General features: G+C 41.0%; 1 protein-coding gene across 2 annotated transcripts; it reads right to left on the reverse strand.

Annotated features, from left to right (window-relative positions):
• Nucleotides 1-454: 454 nt before the first annotated feature.
• Nucleotides 455-26,161, reverse strand: chd1l (chromodomain helicase DNA binding protein 1-like). Of its 2 annotated transcripts, none has more exons than XM_044017686.1 (22): nt 26,053-26,161; nt 25,929-25,960; nt 19,878-19,959; nt 18,379-18,541; nt 18,030-18,185; nt 15,632-15,724; nt 15,457-15,553; nt 15,274-15,347; nt 13,363-13,473; nt 12,751-12,865; nt 11,966-12,122; nt 11,534-11,756; nt 10,777-10,922; nt 9,426-9,589; nt 6,193-6,398; nt 5,612-5,710; nt 5,175-5,245; nt 2,559-2,673; nt 1,973-2,081; nt 1,695-1,892; nt 1,108-1,189; nt 455-635 (listed from the first exon to the last, which is right to left on the reverse strand). In XM_044017686.1, the coding sequence occupies exons 1-22, from the start codon at nt 26,086-26,088 to the stop codon at nt 513-515; spliced, it is 2,652 nt and encodes an 883-aa protein (XP_043873621.1). In that variant the 5' UTR covers nt 26,089-26,161; the 3' UTR covers nt 455-512. The 2 variants fall into 2 exon arrangements, with proteins under 2 accessions (XP_043873621.1, XP_043873620.1); XM_044017685.1 differs by having other exon boundaries at nt 2,559-2,688.
• Between the last annotated feature and the right edge of the window lie 504 nt (nt 26,162-26,665).

Consider the following 26,665-nt stretch of genomic DNA (forward strand, 5'->3'; position numbering starts at 1 on the left):
ATTAACTGGTTATAGTTCAAGTTAGTGTTTGTCATTAACTGGTTATAGTTAAGAGTTACTGGTTATTTTCTTATAACAAGATACATAATTGTGTCATCACAGGATAGTGAAAACTAAATATATTACTGCTCTAGCTCAGAATAACCAGGCTCATTTTCTCTCTCTGATAATGAGATATAACCAGGTTGGTTCTTATGAGATAATAAGACAAGTTCATCAGATTATCTCCTGAAGTGACACCGGTGCATTTCCTGCCTGTTTCTCTTTATCGTATATTTGCATATCAATCATCTGATGATAAAGTAGTGAATGCAGAGTCATGTGACTTGGCAGTGAATTCTCAGTGTATCTGTTCTTACTCGGGTTACAGAGGAAATGAGGCTTGTGTGTCTGTTCCTCTGATCGATGACACAGAGGTGTTTGTTTGTTTGACAAAAACAACTCTCTGAACTAGTGAAGAAGAAAATGAGAAAACTTTAATTAAAAACAGAAATCAGACTGAAACTCGACTGTTAATCCAACAAATGCTTGAAGGGTTTAGTGTCGACTTTTCGTTGTTTGGAGAAGCAGGATTCCAACCAGGACTTCTGTACCGCAACTGCCCGAGTGTACTGACCAACCAGGTCCTGGAGCTCCTGAGGAACACACACACACACACAAATAGAAAAAACTCTTCTTAATACAGAGATGCAGACCAACTAATGTTACTGATGTTTAAATAATATAGCGTTTTGGGGGCGGAGCTGAATTTTGCGACGTTGAGAAGATTTTGTCAGGATTGTCCTTACCCAAATACTAACAGTTTAGCCGCTGTGCGAGAAAATATATTTTTGTTTAAAAACAAGAATATTCCTGGAACGACTGGAGCTCCCCCTTGTGGCACATTTGTGATTATTGTGGTGAATTTCTGTCATCATGATAATCGACTTATTGTGAGTGTTTTTTTATCGTGATGTGATAAAAATCGTACATTGCCCGATCCCTTGTTATCCCCCACATTTACATCAGAGGTGCTCCAAGCAATTAAAACACTACTATGATAATAAGCACGTTTGTAGACTTGTAAATAATTCACATGTTTATTTTGGTGGTACGTTGTTATTTCACCTGTGAGTGGATGTTGTTCTCCACCTCGGCAACGATGTGAGTCACACCTGGACTCATCACATCCTCCTCGTCTCCATCATAAGTGAACAGCAGCTAAGGACTGATGACACTTTGATGACACTCACTCTCCCACACCAAAGTCCAGAGAGAAAATCAGTGATTTTAGCTGCTGGTCTACTGCTGCCCTACTTTGTGTCACTGAGGTCAATCTGAATGAAGGTTTTTAAATAACAACATAGTTAGTGATGGAGGCAGCAGTGGATCAACAACTCCTGTGTGTGATGTTAAAATCAGTGATTTTCTCTCTGGACCTTGGTGTGGGAGGGTGAGTGGTTTACAAAATTCACTTTCCTGTTGGAAAAGTCTGCGTCACAGTGAGATAAAGACGTGAACATGTTCTTAAAGATATCCTAGACTTAAACAGACAGATAGATTTTATCATGCAAGTCTTTACTTAAGTTGGATAAAATCAAACCAGTGTTTTTTATGTTTCCTATGTCAGTACATCCAAAGTGAATGATCACTTCTTTACACAAACATCTGTGGGTGTGACTTTGCTCTCACTGACATGAAGAGTGAAAGGATATGTGATGAGGTAGCGGGCGAGGCTCTTCCTCTCTGACGCAGGAAGGTTGTAGAAGAACACGTGGACTCCTGTCATGAAACTGGGCAGATTCGGAACAGCAGCTGACGGACCTGGACTCTCTGTGTCAGAGCCAGGCGGCGGTGGATCAGCTGCAGCAGGGGCCAGAGCCTGAGCTGGAGCTGCTGTGCTGTGATAGTATCTGTCAGTGACGTTCAGGGAAAACATTTCTTCATGAGCTGCTGTACTGATTTAAATCTGCTGAAAACGTGGGAAAGATACATGAATGTTGAGATTCCTCTGGAGGCCAAGTGCTTCCTGATCAGTCGCTCAGTTCCATACCAGTTGAACCCTTTGGTGGAGTGACCGATGCGAGGAAGATGAACGCTTGCTGTGTGAGGAAAAGACAAAGTTAACAGGGTTTTAACTCACTGAGTCACTGCAGAAAAACAACAACACACACACACACAGACACACACACACACTAACTCAGCTCAGGGATTCTCATAGACTACATCAGGACCCAAAGCAGAACCGTTTAGTGAGTATATATGTATATGTAAATACTAAAATGAGTATATGTGTGTGTATTTTCAGTATTCCTCACTTAACATCACTGTTTCAAGTCATAATTGACAACTAAAATAACAATAACCTAAGCGATAAAAAAGCTAATGGTTAAATGAGTTGCTGGATTAGCTGAATAATTCTTAATTATTATTATTATCATTATTATTATTGTAATAGTTTGATACAGACAGCAGCTTCAACTGTGCAAACAAGCACAGAAGGAAGAGAGTAAAATCAAATTCCTCAGTAATTACAGTGTTTTCACAGGGTGTGTGCATGTGTGTGTGTTTGACTGTACCTTTGAGTCGTTTGGCCGCCACAGAAATCTTCTTCAGACCCTGGTCCAGAGCAGAGAGGAAGATTCCAGACAGACTGTTGTGTTTGTCTCTGTGCTGAGCCACGATCAGAGCCAGCTGAGGTACAGAAACCAGGTCACACACACACACACACAGGTAATCAGACGTTTATCATCTATCACACTTTTATCACTCGCTGCTGCTGCTGCTGCAGCTACAATTCTGTCACCACACACACAAACCAAAACGGATGCATGACAGTGAAACTGCTGACTAATAATTCTGCAAACCAGCGCGTGCATGCACACACACACACACACACTTTACTCATATTATTATTGTTGTTATTATTTTAATTGAAGATCCTTTACTCATAACACTTGTTACAAGCATTTACAAAAACTCAGTGCAGAGCAGCGTAGGGCTTTTATTTTCTTCGGGGGAAGTGACTTTGACGTGGCCTAACAGTCAGTTTTATCCTCTGTTCTTTTGGGACTGAGACGTGTGTGTGTGTCAGAGCGTAGAGTAAAAAACTACTACTACTACTACTGGTTTAACTCTGACCTCAGCCTAACTTTAAAACATGTCTTCACCTAAAAATGTAGTCAATTACGACTTGATTTTTGTCCCCATAAAGAAGACAAGACAAATATGACTGCGTAAACAGATGTACGTCCCCACAACATAAGGAATACCAGGCTGTAACTAACAACTATTTTCATGATCCATTATTTTTGATGATCCATTTGTTTCATGAACCAGAAAATATTTCCTACATGATCTCACATAGTGTCTCTTTAATAGGGATGCACGATATATCGGCATTAATATTGTTATCGGCCGATGTTTGTCATTTTTTAACATATTGGCATCGGTCCAATGAGTAAAACTGCACCGATTTTAACAACCGATGTTTATACCTGTCTAATTGCTGTTTGTGTATGTGTGTCGGAAAGGGGAGGCCATGCGGCATTTGTTTGGGCATATGACAGCGTCAGTGGCGCAAGCGCAGCACAAGATGTGTGTGTGTGTTGAGGAGAGAGAGAATGTCAGCGGTGTGGGCGATTTTTCAGGGTGTCAATAGAAGATACGCAAAAAGCATTATGGAGGGTTCTGCGTCAAGTCATTCAATACCACAAATTTGATCATGTCATTTGAAAAACCGCCACCCTGAAGTACACAAACAACGGCAGGAAGCTAACGCTAGTAACATTAGGCAGCAGACAAAAAAGACTCGACCAAAGGAAGAATTTGGCCAGGGCAATAACGATCAAGGTAATGGAAATGATTGCTCTTGACGACCAGCCCAGGGTTCCGAAGGTTGATAGCGCATTTTGAACCCCGCAACAACCTGCCAAGTCGGCGCTACTTTTCCTGATGTTTTGCAATTGAATAAATATCTGGTTGCCATGAATACTGGCAAGTTTGATAAAGTATTTTAACATGTTTTCTTTATTATGGCAGCTCTTAGTAGAGCTTGTCAGGTATTGTTTCTCATATCTGTTGTGTAGTTTTATTGTGAAGGGAAGTGGGGCGGTTGTTGTTGCAGGGAGGAAGGGTTGTTGACTTTATTTACATACCCAGTATAGACGCCCTTATCTCGGTTACAGTAACTTTGGCAGGGTATTATTTTTATTTATGTTCATGTTTGTAATTTATGATCCAAACTTTCTCACAGGAGTTTAGTGAGTTGAGGGAGTTAAACTGTACTTTCATTTAGTTACACACTTGCTACAAGTGGTAAAGGTTTCTAAAAACCTTTACTTGTAGTAGGTTACTTGTGTCTTATGTGACCTTGTTATTTGGAGGTAAAACATGTTTTGAAAATAAAGGAAGACATTCAAAAATTCAGCTTGCGTGATTTTCATTCTGTACAAACTTTTATCATCTCAGAAACTTTTTTTTAAAACATATATCCACATCGGTAGATATCGGTTATCGGCCATAGCAGCAATATTAATATCGGATATCGGTATCGGTGGTAATAGTCATATCGGTGCATCCCTACTCTTTAACTGTTCCAGACAGTTACTATGTACACTGATAACACTATATACATGCATGTATATATATGTGTATATACATATACATACATATATACATATATGTGTGTATATATGTATATACACATATATATGTGTATATATACACATATATACACATGTATATATGTATACACATACATATATACACATACATATGTATATATATGTATATAACTAATACTTACAAGAAAGTAATCATGAATTTCTTAATTTTCTTCTTTTTTTTCAATTTCTTCTTGATTTCAAATTGAGCTCATAAATAAACAACTGGTGATTGTTTTCAAAGTGGATGAATTGAGTCATCTTTGGTTCATAAAATGTCAGAAAGTGAAATGATGATGTTCTCAAACGTCTTGTTTTTGTCCACAAACACAAAATGATTCAGTTTGAATGATTTCTCTGTTTTATGGTGCAAAGAAACCAGAACATATTCACATTTAAGAAGCTGGAAAATCACACAAACTGGTTTTTATTATTAAAAAGGAAGGTTTATTTGTTTCACATTGTCTGTATGTTTTGTGTATGACATAATAATGAAGATAATCAGTCAGTGAATGCAGAGTTAAAACTTACTCGATCTTGGCCGTCCATTCTGGACTGTTTGTCATCGATGGGGAAGACCAGCACGTTTCCAAGCTCCAGATCTGAGACAAATACAAAAGTTCACACTTTCTACACATTTTCAAGGACTTTCAAGGACCCATTCCCTCAAATTCAAGGACTGAATGTGCTGACACAGCATAAGAGGCAAGAAAGAAGTTACAGGTTTCCGTAAGAAGCCCCCTCGGTTGTTATAAATACTGTGGTCTGCTGCTGTATAAACACAAACGCTCCCTCAGTCAGGTCTGATACTACTGCATGACAGTGTTTTCAGATGAAGGAATGCAGCAAACTAATAACTTTTTTTCTGTTCTGGGTTTCTGTTCATGACGTAGAATAATAACGTCAACAACCAAAGCTTTAACTCAGAGATGAAGGAGATAAATGCTGCACGTCACAAACAAGCTTACCTTTCATCTTTCCTGCCAATTCATACTGCTTTCGTGGTTCGTCAGATCTCGTCTCTAGAGCAGTAAACAAACCTCCTCTGCCCCAACGCCCTGAGTCATCTACACACACACACACACACACACACACACACACACAGTTAAAGTAAAGGTTAACATATAGGTCAGGGTTTTTTGGAAGTGTGTTTGTATGACATAATGACACAGTCAGCATCTCACACACTGTCACTTTGTAAACCACTCACTCTCCCGCACCAAAGTCCATAGAGAAAATCAACTGGCGGGGACACAGGAGCTTCTGGTCTGCTGCTGCCTCGTGTGGTCACTTTGTGTCAGTGAATATCCAAATGTAGGATTTTTAAACACCAAAGTCATAAAATAAGACATTTGAAGTGATGGAGGCAGCAGTGGATCCTGTTTGTGTGATGTTAAAATCACTGCTTTTCTCTGTGGACTTTGGTATGAGAGAGTGAGTGGTTTACAAACTTCACTTTCCTGTTGGAAAAGTCTAAATAAAAGACGATATGTATTCATCACACAGACACTCAGCTGTGTTGCTATGGTGATTCAGAGAGCTTGCTCACCAACACAGTGGACAATGACGGCGTCTTCCTTCTGCGCATGAGGATGAGTGACGTCCCCGAGGACGTAGTGGATCGCTCTGCTGTCGTCGGAGTCTGTGGAACAAACACTGCTGACATCGTCCAAGTCCTCCTCGTCTTCCTCCTCCTCGCTGTCCACAGACTGAAGACACAGCGATCTGTAGCCACACGAGTCCCACCAGGCAAGTCTGCAGACGCGCAAACCAAATAAAACACAAAGTCACTGACGACATAGCTGTGTACGACAAGTAACAGCAACATACTGAAAAAAAAAATGTACACACATATATATATATATATACACATATATATGTGTATATGCTAACTGAAGTCGTAATATTTGGAGAAAACAGTGGTACTATTGGTAGAATGATGTTGTATGTGTGTCGTTTCATGCTGAAAATAAGGTCATAATAGTACGATAAAAAGTCGGAATAGTACGATAAAAAGTTGCACAATAAAAGGTCGTAATAGCGCTATAAAAGTCATAATAGCACGATGAAAAGTCATACAATAAAAAGTCGTAATAGTACGACAAAAAGTCGTATTAGTACAATAAAAAGTCATAATAGCACGATAAAAAGTTGTACAATAAAAAGTCGTAATAGCACGATAAAAAGTCATAATAGCACGATAAAAAGTCGTAATAGTATGATAAAAAGTCACAGTAGGATAAAAAGTCATCATAGCACGATAAAAAGTTGTACAATAAAAAGTCGTGATAGTATGACAAAAAGTCGTAAAAGTACGAAAAAAGTCGTAATAGCATGATAAAAAGTCGTAAAAGTATGATAAAAAGTCGTAATAATACGATAAAAAGTCTTAATAACGATAAAAGTAAAAAGTCGTAATAGCACGATAAAAAGTCGTACAATAAAAAATCGTAATAGTACGATATAAAGTCATAATAGCACAATAAAAATTTGTACAATAAAAAGTCGTAATATTACGACAAAAAGTCGTAATAGTACGATAAAGTCGTAATAGTATGATAAAAAGTCTTAATAGCACGATAAAAAGTCATACAATAAAGTCGTAATGGTACGATAAAAAGTCATAATAGTACAATAAAGTCGCACAAGTCGTGATAGTACGATAAAGTCGTAATAGTATGATAAAAAGTCTTAATAGCACGATAAAAAGTCATACAATTAAGTAGTAATAGAACGATAAAAAGTCGTAATAGTACAATAAAAAGTCGCAATAGTACGATAAAAAGTCGTAATAGTACGATAAAAAGTCACAATAGTACGATAAAAAGACGTAATAGTACGATTAAAACGTTTTTAGATGATGAGAATTAAGTTGTAATAGTGCGATTAAAAAATGGCGTTATATGACGAGAATAGAGTAAATATTTGAAGATAAATCTCAGATGATGATCAGATGAAGAGTGTGAAACATCTTTGGTTTTTGCTTCTTCGGAAATACTCATCAAAAGATCTTGTAAAAATTGTTTAACAAACTCTGTTCAAAGATATTTGAAAGTTCCTCAGGAAACAGATTTAAAGTGAAGATTTTGAATGTTGGAATGATGTAAATATCACATGGATGGAGGCATACACCATTAATATAAAATCATGTTAGTCTTCAGTATGGCCCCTAACACTCTGTCACAGCTGTGAAACTGTTGCAAACAAACAAACTCAAATTAAATTCAATAAAGTACAAACACAACATATTTAATAAGGAATAGAGCTCCGTTGTCTGACGTCACGCAACTGGAACAATGCCATTTTGGCAGGAACAGTCGGATACATTCACTGGATTTAAACCAGCACTGTAAGTCTTTTCCTGCCAACATGGCGGAGTAAACAAACCAAGTCACATGACGTCCAGAGCTCTATATGCAACAGTCTTCCTTCTTCCTCACAAGTGATCAGGAAAACAAACATTACCTATGTTAATCTACCGATGAGACGTCACTCTCCCTCTCTGCCTGTCTGTCTGTCCCTCTCTGTCTCTGCAAGGACTTCTCTCTCCTCTGGATGTACAAACCTGTCAACTGGTGGAAAGTCAACGCAGCGCGACTCCGCACGTGTCCTGCAGAGGGCGCCCTCTGCTGCCGGACTTAAATTGGTTCATTTATTTAACCTTAGCAACAACCCTTATTGTTTTATGATTTTATGATTTTAGGCATTTTCATGATTTCTGTGTAAAAACTTACGAACCTGTAGAACAAGTAAACGTTATCTTCTGAAACCTTATGGATACGATTCAAATTAAAGGGGAATTCCGGTATTTTTCTACCTGGGCCCCATGTTTATAAATATAGGGCTCCTCTGAGTCTGGATGTCATCCTCCACAGCTCACTATCATTCCAATCCCACATCCAGTATACTACTACTAAATATAGTAGTATACTACTACTACTAAACATCCTACTCTCTGTAATTCCTCTCCATTTTCTGTTTACTGTGGTCCTGCTGACTGTTTTTTATTGTTTGTTTGTTTTGTAAAATGTTGAGTGTCAAAAAGGTGCTTATAAATAAAATGCATTATTATTATTATTATTATTATTATTATTACTATTGTTTTTATTATTATTATTATTATTATTATTATTATTATTAATAATAATAACGATAATAATAAATGTGGGCGTGTGTGAATAATACTTAAAGTTTCATGATTGGTCCAGTCGATGGCCTCAGGCTGAGTTAAGTTCATAAAAAGTGCTGGTTTTTCTCCAGTAAATGGCCGGGATTGTTATTGTAAGAGATGTTCTGTTCTGGCAGCACAGCAGTGCAATAACCCCACCAGTCTTGTAACAAAACCATGGCAATGTTGCCAGACTCTTACAATGATAATAATAATAACAATAACAACAATAACGATAATAAGTGATTGGCATAAAAAAGCTCTTTTTATGGAGATAACTAAGAATGGCACTATTGCCCGTAAGATCACGGCTCAAGGCTGCTGCCCGAGGCAATCTGCAGGACCAACCATGAAACCTTTAGTAAGTTCTATTCACACACCCACAAAAATACCGGTATTCCCCTTTAAAATTAAGTACAAATCAAAGACTCCTCTTAAATGAAACATTAATGTGATCTGAGAGTATTTTAGAGCTGTTGAGAACTTGAAGCAGATTTGTTAACAATAATATCGCAATAATGTCGTAACTGTGACATACGTGACACGGCGTCGCACAGTGTCAAAGGTCTGACCTGCTGAAGCTTGTGTTAGGATTAAGGTTCAACCATCTTTACTTGTTCTTGTGTTTTTGCTCTTGCTGTCTCTTCTTTGTGTCCTCCTGAGTCTTGGCTCTCTTGGCTGCAGCCTCTTCTCTCTTCTGACGCCTCAGCTCCAGCTCGGCCTCGGTGAAAGTTCTCCTCTTCTTTGTTGGAATCCCGGCAGCGAACGACGGCGTTCCCTGTGAGTGAACACAGACAAAAACACGGACACTTGCAGTCATTGCAGGTATCTGGGATTTCCTCATTAGTAAACCACTCACTCTCCCACACACACACACACTCTCACTCTTCCACACCAAAGTCCACAGAGAAAATCAGTGATTTTAACATCACACACACATGAGTTGTTGACCCACTGCTGCCTCCATCACTAAGTTCTAATGTCTGACTTTGTCACTTCAGTGTTTGAAGTCCTTTGTTCAGATTGACCTCAGTGACACAAAGTGACCACACGAGGCAGCAGAGGACCAGCAGCTCCTGTGTACCTGTGAGCTAAAATCACTGATTTTCTCTCTGGACTTTGGTGTGGGAGAGTGAGTGGTTTACAGACTTGAGTTTCCTGTTGGAAAAGTCTGTCTGACAGTGAGATAAAGACGTGATGTCGTAGACTGGATTTGAATCGGTGAGTCTTCAGTGAAGTGGCTGAAACCTTGGTGTTTTTCCTTGTGTCTCCTTCGTTTACATTACTCACAACACAGTCAATGTGTGTACAATAACACTTGTAAAACAAACTGCACGCTTCAGCAGAACACAATACATCAAAGAAGAGATGGAAAAGCTGTGAATCAAACTCTTTAAAACGAGACACATTCAGAGTTTTTCATTTTAAAACACTGGTGCAGTGCCTGTGAAATCTGATGTGTGTGCGTTTTTTAGTCATTGTTGGTTTGGTGTGTGTGAGTGCTCATTGTTACTATGACACAGTAACAGTTCAGTGACATTTTATTTGTGGAAAGTTGAACTCCATGGTTGCAGGACAGTTGGTTGGTTGTCACTGGGATGCAGAGCTCGAGTTCAGTATGGTGACAGCTGCAGGAACCTGCTGGTTCAGGTGCAGACAGGTGTTCCTAGTCTCACTCAGTGCTGTGTGACTGAGAGGGGGAGTGGCTACAGTAGAGCGGTGCGAGCCAATGTGTGCTTCTTTTACCGATATCTTTAACGAGCTCTTTTGCATTACTGATCCAAACAACGTCAAACTTGGCTCTGCACTTAGTCGTGCCTGTAACACGACACCCGTCAAGTTTGACCTTCGGTTCAAGAGATATGCGAGTAACACACACACACAGACAGACGTTCCTGGGTTTTGTAGATGGATAAAAAAAGTACTTTTTTCACAGTTGTAATAAAAAAAAAGATAAAATCTTACTCCAGCTTTGTGTCGCAGTGCTCGTCCCTCTCCCGCCTGCGTCTGAATCGCAGCCTGATGCTCCTCCACCAGGCGATCGAAGGCATTGAGGTCTTTAGAGCTGGTGCACTGCCTGTAGTCTTTGCCCTCAAAGTAGTACATGTGATCTGACAGAGACAGCGTCAATATTGATCATGTAAGCAGATTCAATATGAGATCAGTTAGTTACAGCAGGTTGGTGAAGCTTGGTTTGTGTGAGGAGCCGACGCATCATGACAATAGCGCCCCCTGTACTGAGAACAAAGTCTACATCAGCTTAATCTCACTGTTAGATACAGACTTTTTCCTGTTTGTAAACCACTCACTCTCCCACACCAAAGTCCAGAGAGAAAATCAGTGATTGTAGCTCACAGGGACACAGGAGCTGCTGCCTCGTGTGGTCACTTTGTGTCACTGAGGTCAATCTGAACAAAAGATTTCAAACACTGAAGTGACAAAATCCGACATTAGAACTTAGTGATGGAGGCGGCAGTGTGTGTGTGTGTGATGTTAAAATCACTGATTTTCTCTGTGGACTTTGGTGTGGGAGAGTGAGTGGTTTACAAACTTCACTTCCCTGTTGGAAAGTCTGTCTGACAGTGAGATAAAGACAAGAACGCATCATAGACTGTAGCTGATGTAGATTTTATCAGACAAGTCTTTTTGTTTCATGTCCTGAAACTCGGTTAAAAACTGAATGAAAAACAAAGTTAGAGTGATGTGAGTTGGTGCAACATACATCTGTCTGATTCCTCCTCTTCCTCCTCCTCCTCCTCCTGCTCCTCCTCCTCCTGCTCTTCTTCGTCCTCATCCTCTTCTTCACTGTGTGAGCTGACATCCTCGTCACTCACCCACTGTCCGTTGCGTGACAGGCCGAGGATCTTCTCCAGTTTCACATCCTGCACGGAGCTCTCTTCTGATGACAGGAGCTTATCTACCCCGAACTTCAAGATCTCGCTGAGCTGCGTGTGGTGCAGGAAACGACAAGTGGTGAGAGCAGAAGTACACCACAGACAGCTGGAGTGGTTAGGTGTAGAAGTGAAGACAGGAACTGTCAGGATTCAGAGAAATACTGCGGCACACACACACGCATGCACACGCGCGCACACAAACACATGCACGCGCATGCACACACACGCAGACACACAGACAGAAACACACACGCACACACCTGCATTCCCTGTGCTGTACTGGTGGTAGGTTCATTCAGTAAAGAGAAGCGTCCCTCTTCGATGACCGTGTTGGTGAGGTGGAGTTTGGATGCGGCGCGAGAGTACATCATCTCTTCCACAGTGTTTCTGGCCAGCAGACGGATCACTTTCACCGGTCTGTGACACAATACCAGATTAAAGGGCCAGTGCAGTGATTTAGGCCTAGCTCTAACTCTAACCTCAATCCATCACAGACCACTCAAAGCTCATCTTTCCCTCGCGCTGCGTTTAAATACACAAAGACACTAATTCTGTTCATGCAGCCTAAATGATGGTTTTAACAAGTCTGACTTACGTGTTCCAGGTATTAATCAAGTTGTCACAGACCTCTATCTAGTCCCCCATACCATAAATTATTACATTGTAAGGTGTTGTATGGTAAGGATGAGGTTCCCGTCTTTATCTCACTGTTAGACAGACTTTTCCAACAGGAAACTGAAGTTTGTAATGCACTCACTCTCCCACACCAAAGTCTATAGAGAAAATCAGTGATTTTAGCTCACAGGGACACAGGAGCTGCTGGTCCTCTGCTGCCTCGTGTGGTCACTTTGTGTCACTGAGGTCAATCTGAACAAAGGATTTCAAACACTGAAGTGACAAAATCAGACATTAGAACTTAGTGATGGAGGCAGCAGTGATCAACAACTCCTGTGTGTGTGACGTTAAAATCCCTGGTTCTCTCTGTGGACTTTGGTGTGGGAGAGTGAGTGCTTTACAAACTAACAGCTATGAAAGGCAGCGTCACCTGCTCTGACCAATGCGATGGCAGCGAGCTGCGGCCTGCAGGTCGTTCTGAGGGTTGAAGTCAGTGTCCACGAAAATGACGGTGTCAGCGGCCGTGAGGTTCAGCCCCACCCCACCTGCAGACACACGCATGACGCTTATGTCAATGAACACATGAATTCATTCATCAAAAAGTGCTGGTAAAATATTTTTTACATGAAGGCATTTCATTTTTAAAATTCACAAACTTTCAAGGATTTCAAGGACCTGTGGGAACCCTGAGTGCAATTTTCAAACATTTTCAAGGGCCTTGAATTTTTTTTCCCAAGTCTCAAGGACCTTTGGGGAAAAAATTCAAATTTAGAAACTTTCAAGGATTTTGACGACCCATGGAAAGGTTTTTGAAAATGACCCTAAAAAGACATGGGTCATTTAAAGTGCTTGGATTTTGTGCAAGAAAGAAGTTAAGTTGATATTTTTTAAAATTCACAAACTTTCAAGGATTTCAAGGAGTGTGGGAACCCTGAAGGGAACAGCGGCAGAGGGACACATTTACCTAAATATCAACTTAACTTCCTTCTCACACCAAATTGAAGTACTCTCAATGAGCCGTGTGTATCAGTGTGTGGATGACCTGCTTTAGTGCTGAGCAGAAAGATGAAGACGTCTCTGCTGCTGAAGTTCTTCACGGCCAGATTCCGTTCTTCTCCTCGGACTGAACCGTCCAGACGCTCGTAGCTGTAATCTGAAGAAGAAGAAACAAAAACAACAATATTTAGTGTTTAAAACAAAATAAATATACATACAGTGATATGAAATGTTTGGATGATACGAAACTCAAAAAAATGCTTTCAATTATTATTCATTTAGATTTGTATTTCTATATTTCTCTATTTATTCGTTCATTTGGACATTTTTATATTCACAATCTAAGTGAGTATGTTAATGAGATGGGCGGAGCTGACTCAGTTAAAAGCCTGATTGGTTACAGCAGAGTGAACATCACTATTACTGTCTGTTTGTGCAACTAATTATTATTTTACAAGTCTAATCATCGGGTAATTATTTTCTCAATGAATTGATTTGTTCAGTAAAATGTCAAAAAACAGATACATGAAAAGCAACTGCACCATAATAATGCTAATAAAATATTCAAATAATTATACTTGTCAAATGTAAGTATGAAATAAGTGGGTTTTTAAGAAGACGTCGTTGATTCTACGAGCATCAGGTTGTTCCTCTGGATTTAAAACTCGACGACCCTAAAATTCTTCACTTCCTGTTTTCTGGTTCTGCCCTGGTAGACAAGTCGACTAAACAAAATTTTACCCTAAAGCATTCTTTGCAAATATTGAGTCAGATAAAGGTGGCCTGCCAGACTCCCAGTGTTTCCATTTATTTTCCAATATGTCAAAATCATTAATTCAAGCCTGGACTGCTAGATGGGGTGTTTGGGGTATGGAGAGAGAGGGGTATCAAAACATTTTTAGATCTGTACATTGAAGACAAATTTGCATCTTTTACCCAATTAGGGACTAAGTTCAATCTTCCAAATTCCCATTTCTTTCGATATTTTCAAGTCAGACATTACACTAAGGAAAATTGTCCACACTTTGAATTCACCCCTACCACTCATCCTTTTCTTGAAAATCCTTTTACTCCCTCCAGACTCGAAGCAGCTGGTATCAAAATTATTCAGATCACATTAAGGATGCCTGGGCTAGTGACCTACATTCAGAGATATCAGCAGAGATCTGGGTTCATTCTTGCTCTATGAAGTCAGGTTACAGGCTAATTCAATATAAGGTGATTCATAGACTACACTATTGAAAAACTAATCTAAACCGCATCCATCGGTGTCTCCTGTATGTGATAAGTGTTGTTCAGCTGAGGGATCACTAGCGCATCTATTCTGGTTTTGCCCAACTCTGCGTAGTTTTTGGACTGCAATCTTTGAGTGGCTGTTGCTAGCCTAACCATGACCTGGCCATCTCTGGATGCTCTGTAATGACCACTGAGCTACTACGCAACGTGCAGATGTCTTGGCAGATAGGAATGGTGGTGGCCAAGAAACTTCATTCCCTGTGCTCCATTATACAGATGGAAAAACTCTGTCTGTACAAACACAATACACAAAACAGATTTGAGAAAACATGGGGACCTTTCTTGGCACAGTGTCAAATCACCTGATAACCACAGGGACTTTGACTTATCTAGCTATATAACTACAGTGTTGGATTGGATTAACTTATTCATGTCATTTTACCTTGCTCTGGAGATGTTGATATGGCGAAAACTTTGTCTGAACGGTATAGCTATCTTGTGTAGTGTCTGGCAGTTTTGTTTGTTTTTGTTGTTGTTGTTTCTCCTGTATGTCCTGTTACTGTCTTTGAAAAACCTGTAAACTATAAATAAAGTATAAAAAAAACCTCAACGACCCTGACTGTAGGTCTCAGGCTGCGTTGTGACCTCATCTGAACTTTGAAAGTGATGAGTGAAATGTTAAAATCATTCCAATAAAAATAAGTAAAAAAAGAAGAATCACTTTTGTACTCCAAATAATCCTGGATAATATCCAACATCCTGGTCATCTGAGAGAACAGCAGGACACGATGACCCCTGACATGAAGAGAGAGAGAGAAACACAACAACTTATCACTGACTTACTTTGAATAAGAAGGAGAAGAGTGTGAGACAGACAGACAGACAGACAGAGCAGTGGACGGACTCTTTGTGCAGCAGAGTCAGAATGCTGTCCAAGAGACAGAGCTTCCCACTGGCTTCAACCAGATGTTCTCCCATCTGAAACGGCTCTGGTTCCACACCTGCACCAAACACCAGAGATAAAATAAAATAAATGTAAATACAAATAAATAAAAAAGAATAACGTCTGCAGCACTGACCGTCAAACAGATACGGGTGGTTGACACATTTCCTCAGGTTCACCAGGATGTTCAAGAGTCGAGTCTTGTTCCGCTGCTCGTTTCCAAACGCCTCTGAAACCACAGAGTTCATCAGATCAGAAGATCACTCACATCAGACAAACGTTATCTACAGACATTAGTAATGTTCAGAAAACATGTAAATAACATTAGTTATCACAACAACCTGTTACAAAGCGTATTTTTGTTTTATTAAGTTGCCTCACAACAAAAATATCACAATGTTAAAAAGTTTGCAAAATTCAGGTTTACAAAAACCTGTAACTAATGTTATTATTATTATTGTTTAAATGTACAAACTGTTGTCAAGTCACAAAAAAACATTTACAAAAGTTACGGAACATTTCGGTCACATGTTACAAAAATGTTACAAATTTAAAAACAGTAAAACCTTTTGTTTCAATTACAGACTGTCAAATCACAATCATTTCCAAAAGTTACAAAACAATTGTGCAGAATTAAAGGTCATAAAACTGACGTTATTTACAGAAATGTTTTTGGTTTGTTTAACATTACTTTATTTGACCACACGATATGTTTACGTGACTAGTGGACATGAAAGGGGGCGGGACGCTTTGGTTGCACTTTGTCCTTCATGACATGCTCCCCCTTGTGGCACTTAGAAAAAGACAGATAAAGATGTGATAAAATTAGGACACCCTATGAAAACACATGTGTTTTTTAACATATTTAGACATATGGATATTTAATACAAATTTTAACAATACTGAGAGATTCAAGTAATATAACTAAACAAGTAAAACTGAAGAAAATACTTTTTAAAACTTTCTGTAAAACGTAATAAAATAAACATGCAATTTCCGGTGAGGAATAAATTAGGACACCCCCACATTTTTCCCAGTTATAATGGCTGATATCACACACAGGTGTATCACATCAAGTGCACATGATTAGAACATTGTTACTCAACATTTTGAAGAAGGCTTGCCCTATTTAAACCTCAGACATTCAGTTTGCTACTGACTGTTGACGTGAGCATGAACACCATGGTGAGATCGAAAGACCTGTCTGAGGCCTTCAGAAAGAAGTTTGTTGCAGCATATGAGTCTGGTAAGGGATTTAAAAAGATCTCAAAAGAGTTTGAAATCAGCCATTCCACTGTCCAGAAAATAGTGTACAAGTAGAGGACATTCAAAAGAACTGCCAACATGCCCAGGTCTGGCCATCCAAGCAAGTTCACCCCGAGAGCAGACCACAAGATGCTAAAAGAAGTCTCCAAAACTCCTAAAATGTCACCACAGGACCTACAGCAGGCTCTGGCAACTGTTGATGTGAAAGTGCATGCCTCTACAATCAGAAAGAAACTGCACAAGTTTAATTTTCATGGGAGGTGTCCAAGGAGGAAACCTTATTTGGACAACAGAACAGAGGACATGTTTCCTGGAAAAGAACCTCGTACCAACTGTGAAGCATGGAGGTGGAAGTGTCATGGTTTGGGGATGCTTTGCTGCAGCAGGACCTGACCAGCTCACCATCTTAGAATCCATCATGAACCCTAACCCATTCTACAGTGTATCAGAGGGTGCTTGAGCAACATGTGAGACCATCTGTAAGAAAATTAAAGCTGAAGCGGAACTGGACCCTGCAACATGACAATGACCCTAAACATACCAGTAAATCCACAAAGGACTGGCTGAAAACTAAGAAATGGAGAGTCCTGGAATGGCCCAGTCAAAGCCCAGATCTTAATCCCATTGAGATGCTGTGGGGTGACCTGAAACGGGCTGTACATACAAGAAACCCCTCAAACGTCACACAGGTTAAAGCATTCTGCATTGAGGAGTGGGGGCAAACTTTCCTCAGACAGATGTCAGAGACTGGTAGAGTATTACAGTATTAGTATTACAAGAAGCGTCTCACTGAAGTTATTTCAGCTAAAGGGGGTAACACTAGGTATTAGGGGGGAGGGTGTCCTAACTTTTTCCTCAGTTAGAATATGCATTTATGTTGATGTCTTTTGTTTAATGAGTAAAACAATGTTATTTTTTGCTGTTTACCTGCAATTATATCACTTTCTTTTCCAGAGATAAATAAAAACAAGATTAGACATTGATATGTGAACATTTCTTAATGTATAACTGAATATCTTATGGGGTGTCCTCATTTATTCACATGACTGTAAATGACCAGGGCTGTATGTTGGTGAGAACAGTGCGTGGTATATGTGGGGTGGAGTGGCTCAGTGGTTAAGACCGGTACCCTGTGTGCGAAAGACATCATAGTCGCAATGGTCGCAAGTTCGATTCCACCCCTGGCTGATTGTACTCAATTCAATTGTAAGTCGCTTTGGATAAAAGCGTCTGCTAAATGACATGTAATGTAATGTAATGTATCTTACCAGAGTTCTTCATCAGAACAGCTTTGTAGTATTTCTTCTGCAGAGCCGACATGCCGTGATAAACCACCAGCTCCACCTTCCTGGGCAAATCTAGAGCCACCTCAGATTTCACTCTGCGCAGAAGAAACGGCTCCAAGACCTTCTGAAGTTCAGCAGCTGACACACACACACACACACACAGACAGAGAGACACAGAGACAAATTCAGATCAACTTCTTGTGTCCGCCCACCCCCGCTCTGCTGATATATACACACAAACACTCCCTCAGTCAGGTGTGACAGTTGTCAGACGAAAGACGCAGCAAACAAATAGCGTCACATGGTTCAAAAGGTTGAACATGAATCGTACCAAGAGCAGGATTCTTCCGTACGTCTGCGTAATACTGCACAAACGTGTTCAGCTCGTCCACAGTGAAGACGCTGGGCTGGATGAAAGTCAGCAGAGAGTAGAGTTCCTGAAGATTGTTCTGGATCGGTGTTCCTGTCAGCAGCACCCTAAACTCTGAACACAACTGACACACACACAATCATCAGTGAGCAGCTGAGGAGACAGTGTTCACAGAGAGGTGAGATGATGAGGAGACAGCGTTCACAGAGGTGAGATGATGAGGAGACAGCGTTCACAGAGGTGAGATGATGAGGAGACAGTGTTCACAGAGGTGAGATGATGAGGAGACAGTGTTCACAGTGTTCACAGTGAGGTGAGATGATGAGGAGACAGTGTTCACAGAGAGTGAGATGATGAGGAGACAGTGTTCAGAGAGAGGTGTGATGATGAGGACAGTGTTCACAGAGAGTGAGATGATGAGGAGACAGAGCGAGGTGAGATGATGAGGAGACAGTGTTCACAGAGAGGTGAGATGATGAGGAGACAGTGTTCACAGAGTGAGAGGAGGAGACAGTGTTCACAGAGGTGAGATCAGTGTTCAGAGAGGTGAGATGAGACACAGTGAGAGGTGAGATGTGTTCACAGAGGTGAGATGACGAGGAGACACTGTTCACAGAGGTGAGATGACGAGGAGACAGTGTTCACAGAGAGGTGAGATGATGAGGAGACAGTGTTCACAGAGGTGAGATGATGAGGAGACAGTGAAGTGAGATGATGAGAGACAGGAGACAGCAGAGGTGAGATGAGGAGACAGTGTTCTGAGGTGAGATGATGAGGAGACAGTGTTCAGAGAGGTGAGATGATGAGGAGACAGAGGTGAGATGAGGAGACAGTGTTCACAGAGGTGAGATGATGAGGAGACAGTGTTCAGAGGTGAGATGATGAGACAGTGTTCAGGTGAGATGATGAGGAGACAGTGTTCAGAGGTGAGATGATGAGGAGACAGTGTTCACAGAGGTGAGATGATGAGGAGACAGTGTTCACACACAGTGACGAGGAGACAGTGTTCACAGAGGTGAGATGATGAGGAGACAGTGTTCACAGAGTGAGATGATGAGGAGACAGACAGAGGTGAGACAGAGAGGTGAGATGATGAGGAGACACAGCAGAGATGATGAGAGACAGTGTTCACAGAGAGACAGTGTTCACAGAGAGGTGAGATGATGAGGAGACAGCTTCACAGAGGTGAGATCAGAGAGGTGAGATGATGATGTTCACAGAGGTGAGATGAGGAGACAGTGTTCAGAGAGGTGAGATGATGAGGAGACAGTGTTCACAGAGGTGAGATGATGAGAGACAGTGTTCACAGAGGTGAGATGACGAGAGACAGTGTTCACAGAGAAGATGAGAGAGACAGTGTTCACAGAGAGGTGAGATGATGAGGAGACAGTGTTCACAGAGAAGTGAGATGACGAGGAGACAGTGTTCACAGAGAGGTGAGATGATGAGGAGACAGTTACCTGTGTCAGAGTTTTATGTAACAGTGACTTTTGATTCTTCAGACGATGAGCCTCGTCCACGACCAGCACCTTCCACTTCCACCTGGAGAACAGAGAACAACCAATGACCTGTGACCTACAATTCACCTGTACACATTCATAATGAACACATGAAGTGATACCCTGTTAACTATAGCACTGTATACATCGACTTATGTAAGACTAACTAACTTTGCCATTTCTGACAGGAAAGTGAAGTTTGTAAACCACTCACTCTCCCACACCAAAGTCCATAGAGAAAATCAGTGATTTTAACATCACACACACAGGAGTTGTTGATCAACTGCTGCCTCCATCACTAAGTTCAAATCGTATTATTTTTTAAAATGATTTTTAAATTATTTTGTGAATTTGGTGTCTGAAAACTGCTTGTGCACTTGACGACTTTCTATCGAAATATCAGTTCATCAATACACGAGCGCCCATGCTTTTCATAACAATAGCCACATGGACAGTGTGCTGGAGAAGAAAACCACATCACCTTCATCATGACATATATACATATTTACACATAGACACATATATACATATACATATATACATATACAGTACACATATACTGTACATATATACATATATACATATTTACACATAGACACATTCAGACCCCTTTAAATTTTTCACTCTTTGTTTCATTGCAGCCATTTGCACAGAAGCCTCTCCTCAGTGCAAGACATATGAAAGCCCACATAGAGTTTGCCAAAAAACACATGAAGGACTCCCAGACTATGAGAAATAAGATTCTCTGGTCTTATGAGACCAAGATTTAACTTTTTGGCATTAATTCTAAGCGGTATGTGTGGAGAAAACCAAGCACTGCTCATCACCTGCCCAATACAATCCCAACAGTGAAACAGCATCATGCTATGGGGGTGTTTTTCAGCTGCAGGGACAGGACGACTGGTTGCAATTGAAGGAAAGATGAATGCGACCAAGTACAAAGATTTCACTGGCTACAGGGGAGTGGCCAACACAGCTGCAACCAATCGGCACCTAATCAGGTGTCTTTTAAAAAGCAGCTCTCACTTGGAAGCGGCAGACGAAGACTCAGGAAGACAAAGACAAAGGAGTCTAACAAGGAGTCTAACAAGGAGGCTAATGAGGCTAAGTACCTGTCTGTAATTGTTTTCTACCTTTCACATATGTGCACTTTTTACATTCCTGTTCATGTTTCTTCTCATAGATATTACAGACCTCACATTCACTCACAACATCACCGTAATCTGTCCTCACTTACAGTGGGTACGGAAAGTATTCAGACCCCTTTAAATTTTTCACTCTTTGTTTCATTGCAGCCTCTTGCTAAAATCAAAAAAGTTCAATTTATTTCTCATTAATGTACACTCAGCACCCCATCTTGACAAAAAAAAAACAGAAATGTTGAAATTTTAGCAAATTTATTAAAAAAGAAAAAGTGAAATATCACATGGTCATAAGTATTCAGAGCCTTTGCTCAGTATTGAGTAGAAGCTCCTTTTGAGCTAGTACAGCCATGAGTCTTCTTGGGAATGATGCAACAAGTGTTTCACACCTGGATTTGGGGATCCTCTGCCATTCTTCCTTGCAGATCCTCTCCAGTTCTGTCAGGTTGGATGGTGAACGTTGGTGGACAGACATTTTCAGGTCTCTCCAGAGATGCTCAATTGGATTTAGGTCAGGGCTCTGGCTGGGCCAGTCAAGAATGGTCACAGAGTTGTTCCGAAGCCACTCCTTCATAGCTGTATGCTTAGGGTCATTGTCTTGTTGGAAGGTGAACCTTCGGCCCAGTCTGAGGTCCTGAGCACTCTGGAAGAGGTTTTTTTCCAGGATATCTCTGTACTTGGCCTCATTCATCTTTCCTTCAATTGCAACCAGTCGTCCTGTCCCTGCAGCTGAAAAACACCCCCATAGCATGATGCTGCCACCACCATGTTTCACTGTTGGGATTGTATTGGGCAGGTGATGAGCAGTGCCTGGTTTTATTTGCTCAGACGTGCACTGTGAGCTGTAAGGTCTTATATAGACAGGTGTGTGCCTTTCCTAATTAAGTCCAATCAGTTTAATTAAACACAGCTGGACTCCAATGAAGGAGCAGAACCATCTCAAGGACAATCAGAAGAAATGGATAGCATGTGATTTAAATATGAGTGTCACAGCAAAGGGTCTGAATACTTATGACCATGTGATATTTCAGTTTTTCTTTTTCAATACATTTGCAAACATTTCTACATTTCTGTTTTTTTCTGTCAAGATGGGGTGCTGAGTGTACATTAATGAGAAAAAAAACTTTTTTGATTTTAGCAAATGGCTGCAATGAAACAAAGATTTAAAGGGGTCTGAATACTTTCCGTACCCACTGTATCTATCCCACCCGCTCCACACACATCCAACACCTTGTTGCAGGGGGCCTGTGGAACTGCCAGTCAGCTACCCGCAAGACTGAGTTCATCTCTGGCTTTGCTACTGAGCAATGTCTGGACTTCCTTGCTCTCACAGAGACTTGGATAACACCCTCCAACACAGCCACCCCTGCGGCTCTCTCCTCTGCCCACTCCTTCTCCCACACACCCAGATCCACTGGAAGAGGTGGCGGGACAGGTCTGCTCATCAACCCCAACTGGACTTTCACTCTTTACCCACTGCCTCACTTCTCTTCACAGTTGTTTGAATTTCATGCTGTAACTATAACTCACCCAAACCTAATCATTGTTGTCATCTACCGTCCACCAGGCCCATTGGGACACTTCTTGGAGGAACTAGATGTCCTCCTCTCAAACATCCCAGAAAATGGCCCACCACTTGTTCTTCTTGGTGACTTCAACATCCAGTCAGAGAATTCATCCGATCTACTTCTTCTACTTTCCTCTCTTTCTCTCTCACTTGCTCCTTCTCCACCAACACAAAGCTGCCAACCACCTTGACCTCATCTTCACCAGAAACTGCTCCACCTCCGACCTCAAGGTAACATGTCTCTGATAATTTCTTCATATCCTACTCTCTCCCAATCTGATGGTCTCATCTCATCAGATATTGCACTTGTCCGTCGCAACATTCGCTCTCTCTCCCTCCTCAACTGTTCTATCGGCACTTCCTTCAGCTGACTCCTTCTCCCTCATGCATCCCAACTCTGCCACAGACACCTTCCTCTCTACTCTGTCCTCCTCTCTTGACTCTCTCTGTCCTCTTACTTCCCGGCGGGTTCGTAAGTCCTCCCCAGCCCTGTGGTTGTCTGACTCAGTGCGTGCTGAGAGAGCCACGATACGGGCAGCAGAAAGGAAATGGAGGAAATCAAAACACCCCGACCACCTGCTTTCCTATCACTCTCTTCTCTCCACCTTCACTGCCTCTATCTCTGCAGCCAAACAATCTTTCTATCAAACTAAAATTCAATCCTCTTTCTCTAACCCTAAAACTTTTCTCGATCTTCTCTAACCTCCTTGACCCCCCCACTCCCCCTCCTCCCTTCTACCAATTCACTTTGTCAACTACTTCACAAAAAGTGATGACATTCGCTCTTCTTTCTCAACCCCACCTCCTGATCTCACCACTCTGTGGTAGCTCCTTCTCATACCGCAAGGAACCTGGGTGTGACACTTTATGACCATCTCTCTGCCAACATTGCCGTAACAGCTCGATCTTGTAGATACATGTTGCACAACATCAGAAGGATACGGCCTCTTCTAACCTATATGGCGGCACAGGTTCTGGTCCAGGCTCTTGTCATCTCACAATTGGACTACTGCAACTCCCTCCTGGCTTGTCCGCTCTGCATCGGCAAACCGGCTTGCTGCCCCCTTACTGAGAGGAATGCAGAGGCATTCGCAGAACTTGAGACTGTTCACTGTCCTAGCTCCTAAATGGTGGAACGAGCTCCCCATCGACAGCCGGACAGCGGAAAGCCTCCACATCTTCCGCCGCCAAATAAAAACACATTTCTTCCGACTCTACCTTGACTAAGACGACGGCGACAAAAATAAACAAAAAAAAAACTTGCTTATACATCGCACTTATGACTAGCACTTCATAGTTTGGCTTACTTGAAGCTCTTACTTACTTCTAGCTCTTATTTGTACCCAATTGTTTAAATGCCCTTATTGTAAGTCGCTTTGGATAAAAGCGTCTGCTAAATGACATGTAATGTAAAAAGCCTTTCGACCGTGTAGAGTGGGGGGATTTATCTATACGCTCTCCATTCTTTCCACTTTCCAGGAGGATGCGTCAGGGGTACCTGCTATCTCCGTTACTTTTTGCCATTTCTATTGAGCCTCTTTCTATGGCGCCTAAGGCCCTACCGAATTCTGAAGGTATCTCTGGGCATGGTGTGGAGCATATGGTGTCTCTTTATACAGATGATCTGCTGCTTTATATAACAAACCCAGTGTCCTCTGTTCCTTTGATTCAGTCTGTCCTCGAGATTACTCACACACTACATTCCATGTTTAAAGCCAATCTCACTCCTTCAGTAGCCAAAATGAAATCAGACTTCCAACGCTGGAACAGTGCAATGCATTAAGATGAATATCTGTTTTTCTACACCTTCCCATATTTTTTACCAATGAGTATCTTTAGACACTAGATCAGGAAATCACTACATTTGTATGGGGTGGAAAGGTCCCTAGGATCAGTGAGGCAGTTATAGGGGTGGCCTTGTGCTCCATAATTTCATGCACTATTATTAGGCTGCTAACATACACACACTTGTTTACTAGCTTAAACATCCTGATGTTTGGTTTGTCATCTCCCCACCCCCACCATCATTCCTTAAACCCTCTGGTGCAGTCCACTTTAAAAATATGGATACAATTCCTCCGCCATTTTAAGCTCTCCTCGCCTCCTTTCTGGGGCCTATTGACAACAACCATCCATTAGCTTCCTCTATTTTGGACTCATCCTTCACTCTCTGGGCGAAGCAAGGCCTTAATAGCTTCAAAGACCTTTTTGATGACGGTATCTTTCCTAGCTTCAACACTTTATGTCTTAAATTTAATCTGCCACGCACACACTTTTTCCTTTACCTTCAGGTCTATAATTTTGTGCGCACAAGATCCGATTCCTTCCCTGGGCTCCTCCAGGAACTACAATGGGAGAGCCTTTTTAGGCGATCTACTAGCCAGAAAGGACTTGTATCTATAATTTATCAATGCACAATGTCACTTAATAGTGACACTCCCCACTCCCCAAGTTAAAACCTGCATGGGAGGGAGAGCTGGGTATGGTGCAGACAGCTGATTGGTGGTCATTGGCTTTGACAAGGGTCAATTCCAGTGATCCAGTTGAAAGTATTGCAGAGCCCACCTCAGCAAATCCAGATCCACAATGTGATCGCTGTCACACTGCAGAGGCAAATCTTTCACATTTGTTTTGGTTGTGCCCAAAGCTTACGACATATTGGTCGTAAGCTTTCATTTTTTACCTATTTTCAAAACTGTTAAAGCACAGCATAAAATATTACAACATAGCAGTTTGAGCACAAGCAGAGTTTTGAAAGACAATACCACAAAATCTGAAGGCGAAATCAATAAATAATGTTCTCAAATCAATATAACATGCTCTTGAATTAAGATAGGAAGTAACCCTCATACTGTGTCCCCGTGATCTTAAATCACTGATTTTCTCCATGGACTTTAGTGGTTTACAAATTTGACTTTCCTGTTGGAAAGAGAGACAAAGACATGGACATGTTCTGAAGATATCGTAGAGTCTTTGTTATATGGTTTGAAAATCTAAAAACAGACGTGTTTTCACTTAAAGTGAGGTTCTGTGTCTGTGTAAAACACACCAAAAACTTCAACTACCCCTTTCAGGTATAAATGTTTACTTATTGTATTATATGTAAATTACGGGGGTTGGGTTATGTTTTTGTTATAGTTTGTTATTTTTTGTTTAATTCAGGCCTATATTCCATGTTGTTATATATTTCACCCTAATTTAAAATATTTACATCATGATAAACCAGCCCGGTACGCGTGTTCATATGGGACTATCTTAATTCAGAAAGATTAAGCATTTATTTTAAAAACAGTTCAAACTCACCGTTTCAGGAATGAGGTGTCTTTGAGGCAGAGCTGTAACGCAGCAGAAGAGTAAAGACAGATCACTTCAAAGCACGAGTGAAGCTTCAGATCTTTGTGTTTTCAGTAGAAAAGTGGCCACAGACCTCGTACGTGGTGAGAAGAACGTGAAAATCCTGCATCGATCTTTCTCTCTGAATCTCAGCTCGTTTCTCTTTGTCTCCTTTATAACACAGGACAGTCAGTGACGGAGCAAAGCTGAAACCCAGGACAAACACAAACTCACTACTTATACCAAATACTACATATATATGACGGATTAAACCCAGGTTATACAAATGGCAGCTCGTGGGCCAATCTGTGAGTGTGACATATATTTATCTTATTTCAAAGAGAAACAAATACTGTTGCTAATATTGTGAACTTTATTGATTTTATGCAGTTTGAGTTGCACCTGGGTCAAATCTAACAAGCACATCATTTTTATTTCAAAGACTTTTTTGTTTTTACAGTGATCCCACACACGTCCGGGAAAATGTCTGACCAATATTCTACGGAAAATATGAGAATGTGTCTGTGAAAAACAGATTTTAGGCACTTAACAAAAAACTCACCGAATAAAATCCATTTTTTCACTTTGTTTCCATAATTAAAAAGACTTTTCCAACAGGAAACTGAAGTTTGTAAATCACTCACTCTCCCACACCAAAGTCCAGAGAGAAAATCAGTGATTTTAGCTCACAGGGACACAGGGGCTGC

The sequence above is a fragment of the Solea senegalensis genome, unplaced genomic scaffold, assembly GCF_019176455.1.
Source record: "Solea senegalensis isolate Sse05_10M unplaced genomic scaffold, IFAPA_SoseM_1 scf7180000015709, whole genome shotgun sequence".
In the NCBI taxonomy this organism is placed as follows: Eukaryota; Metazoa; Chordata; class Actinopteri; order Pleuronectiformes; family Soleidae; genus Solea; species Solea senegalensis.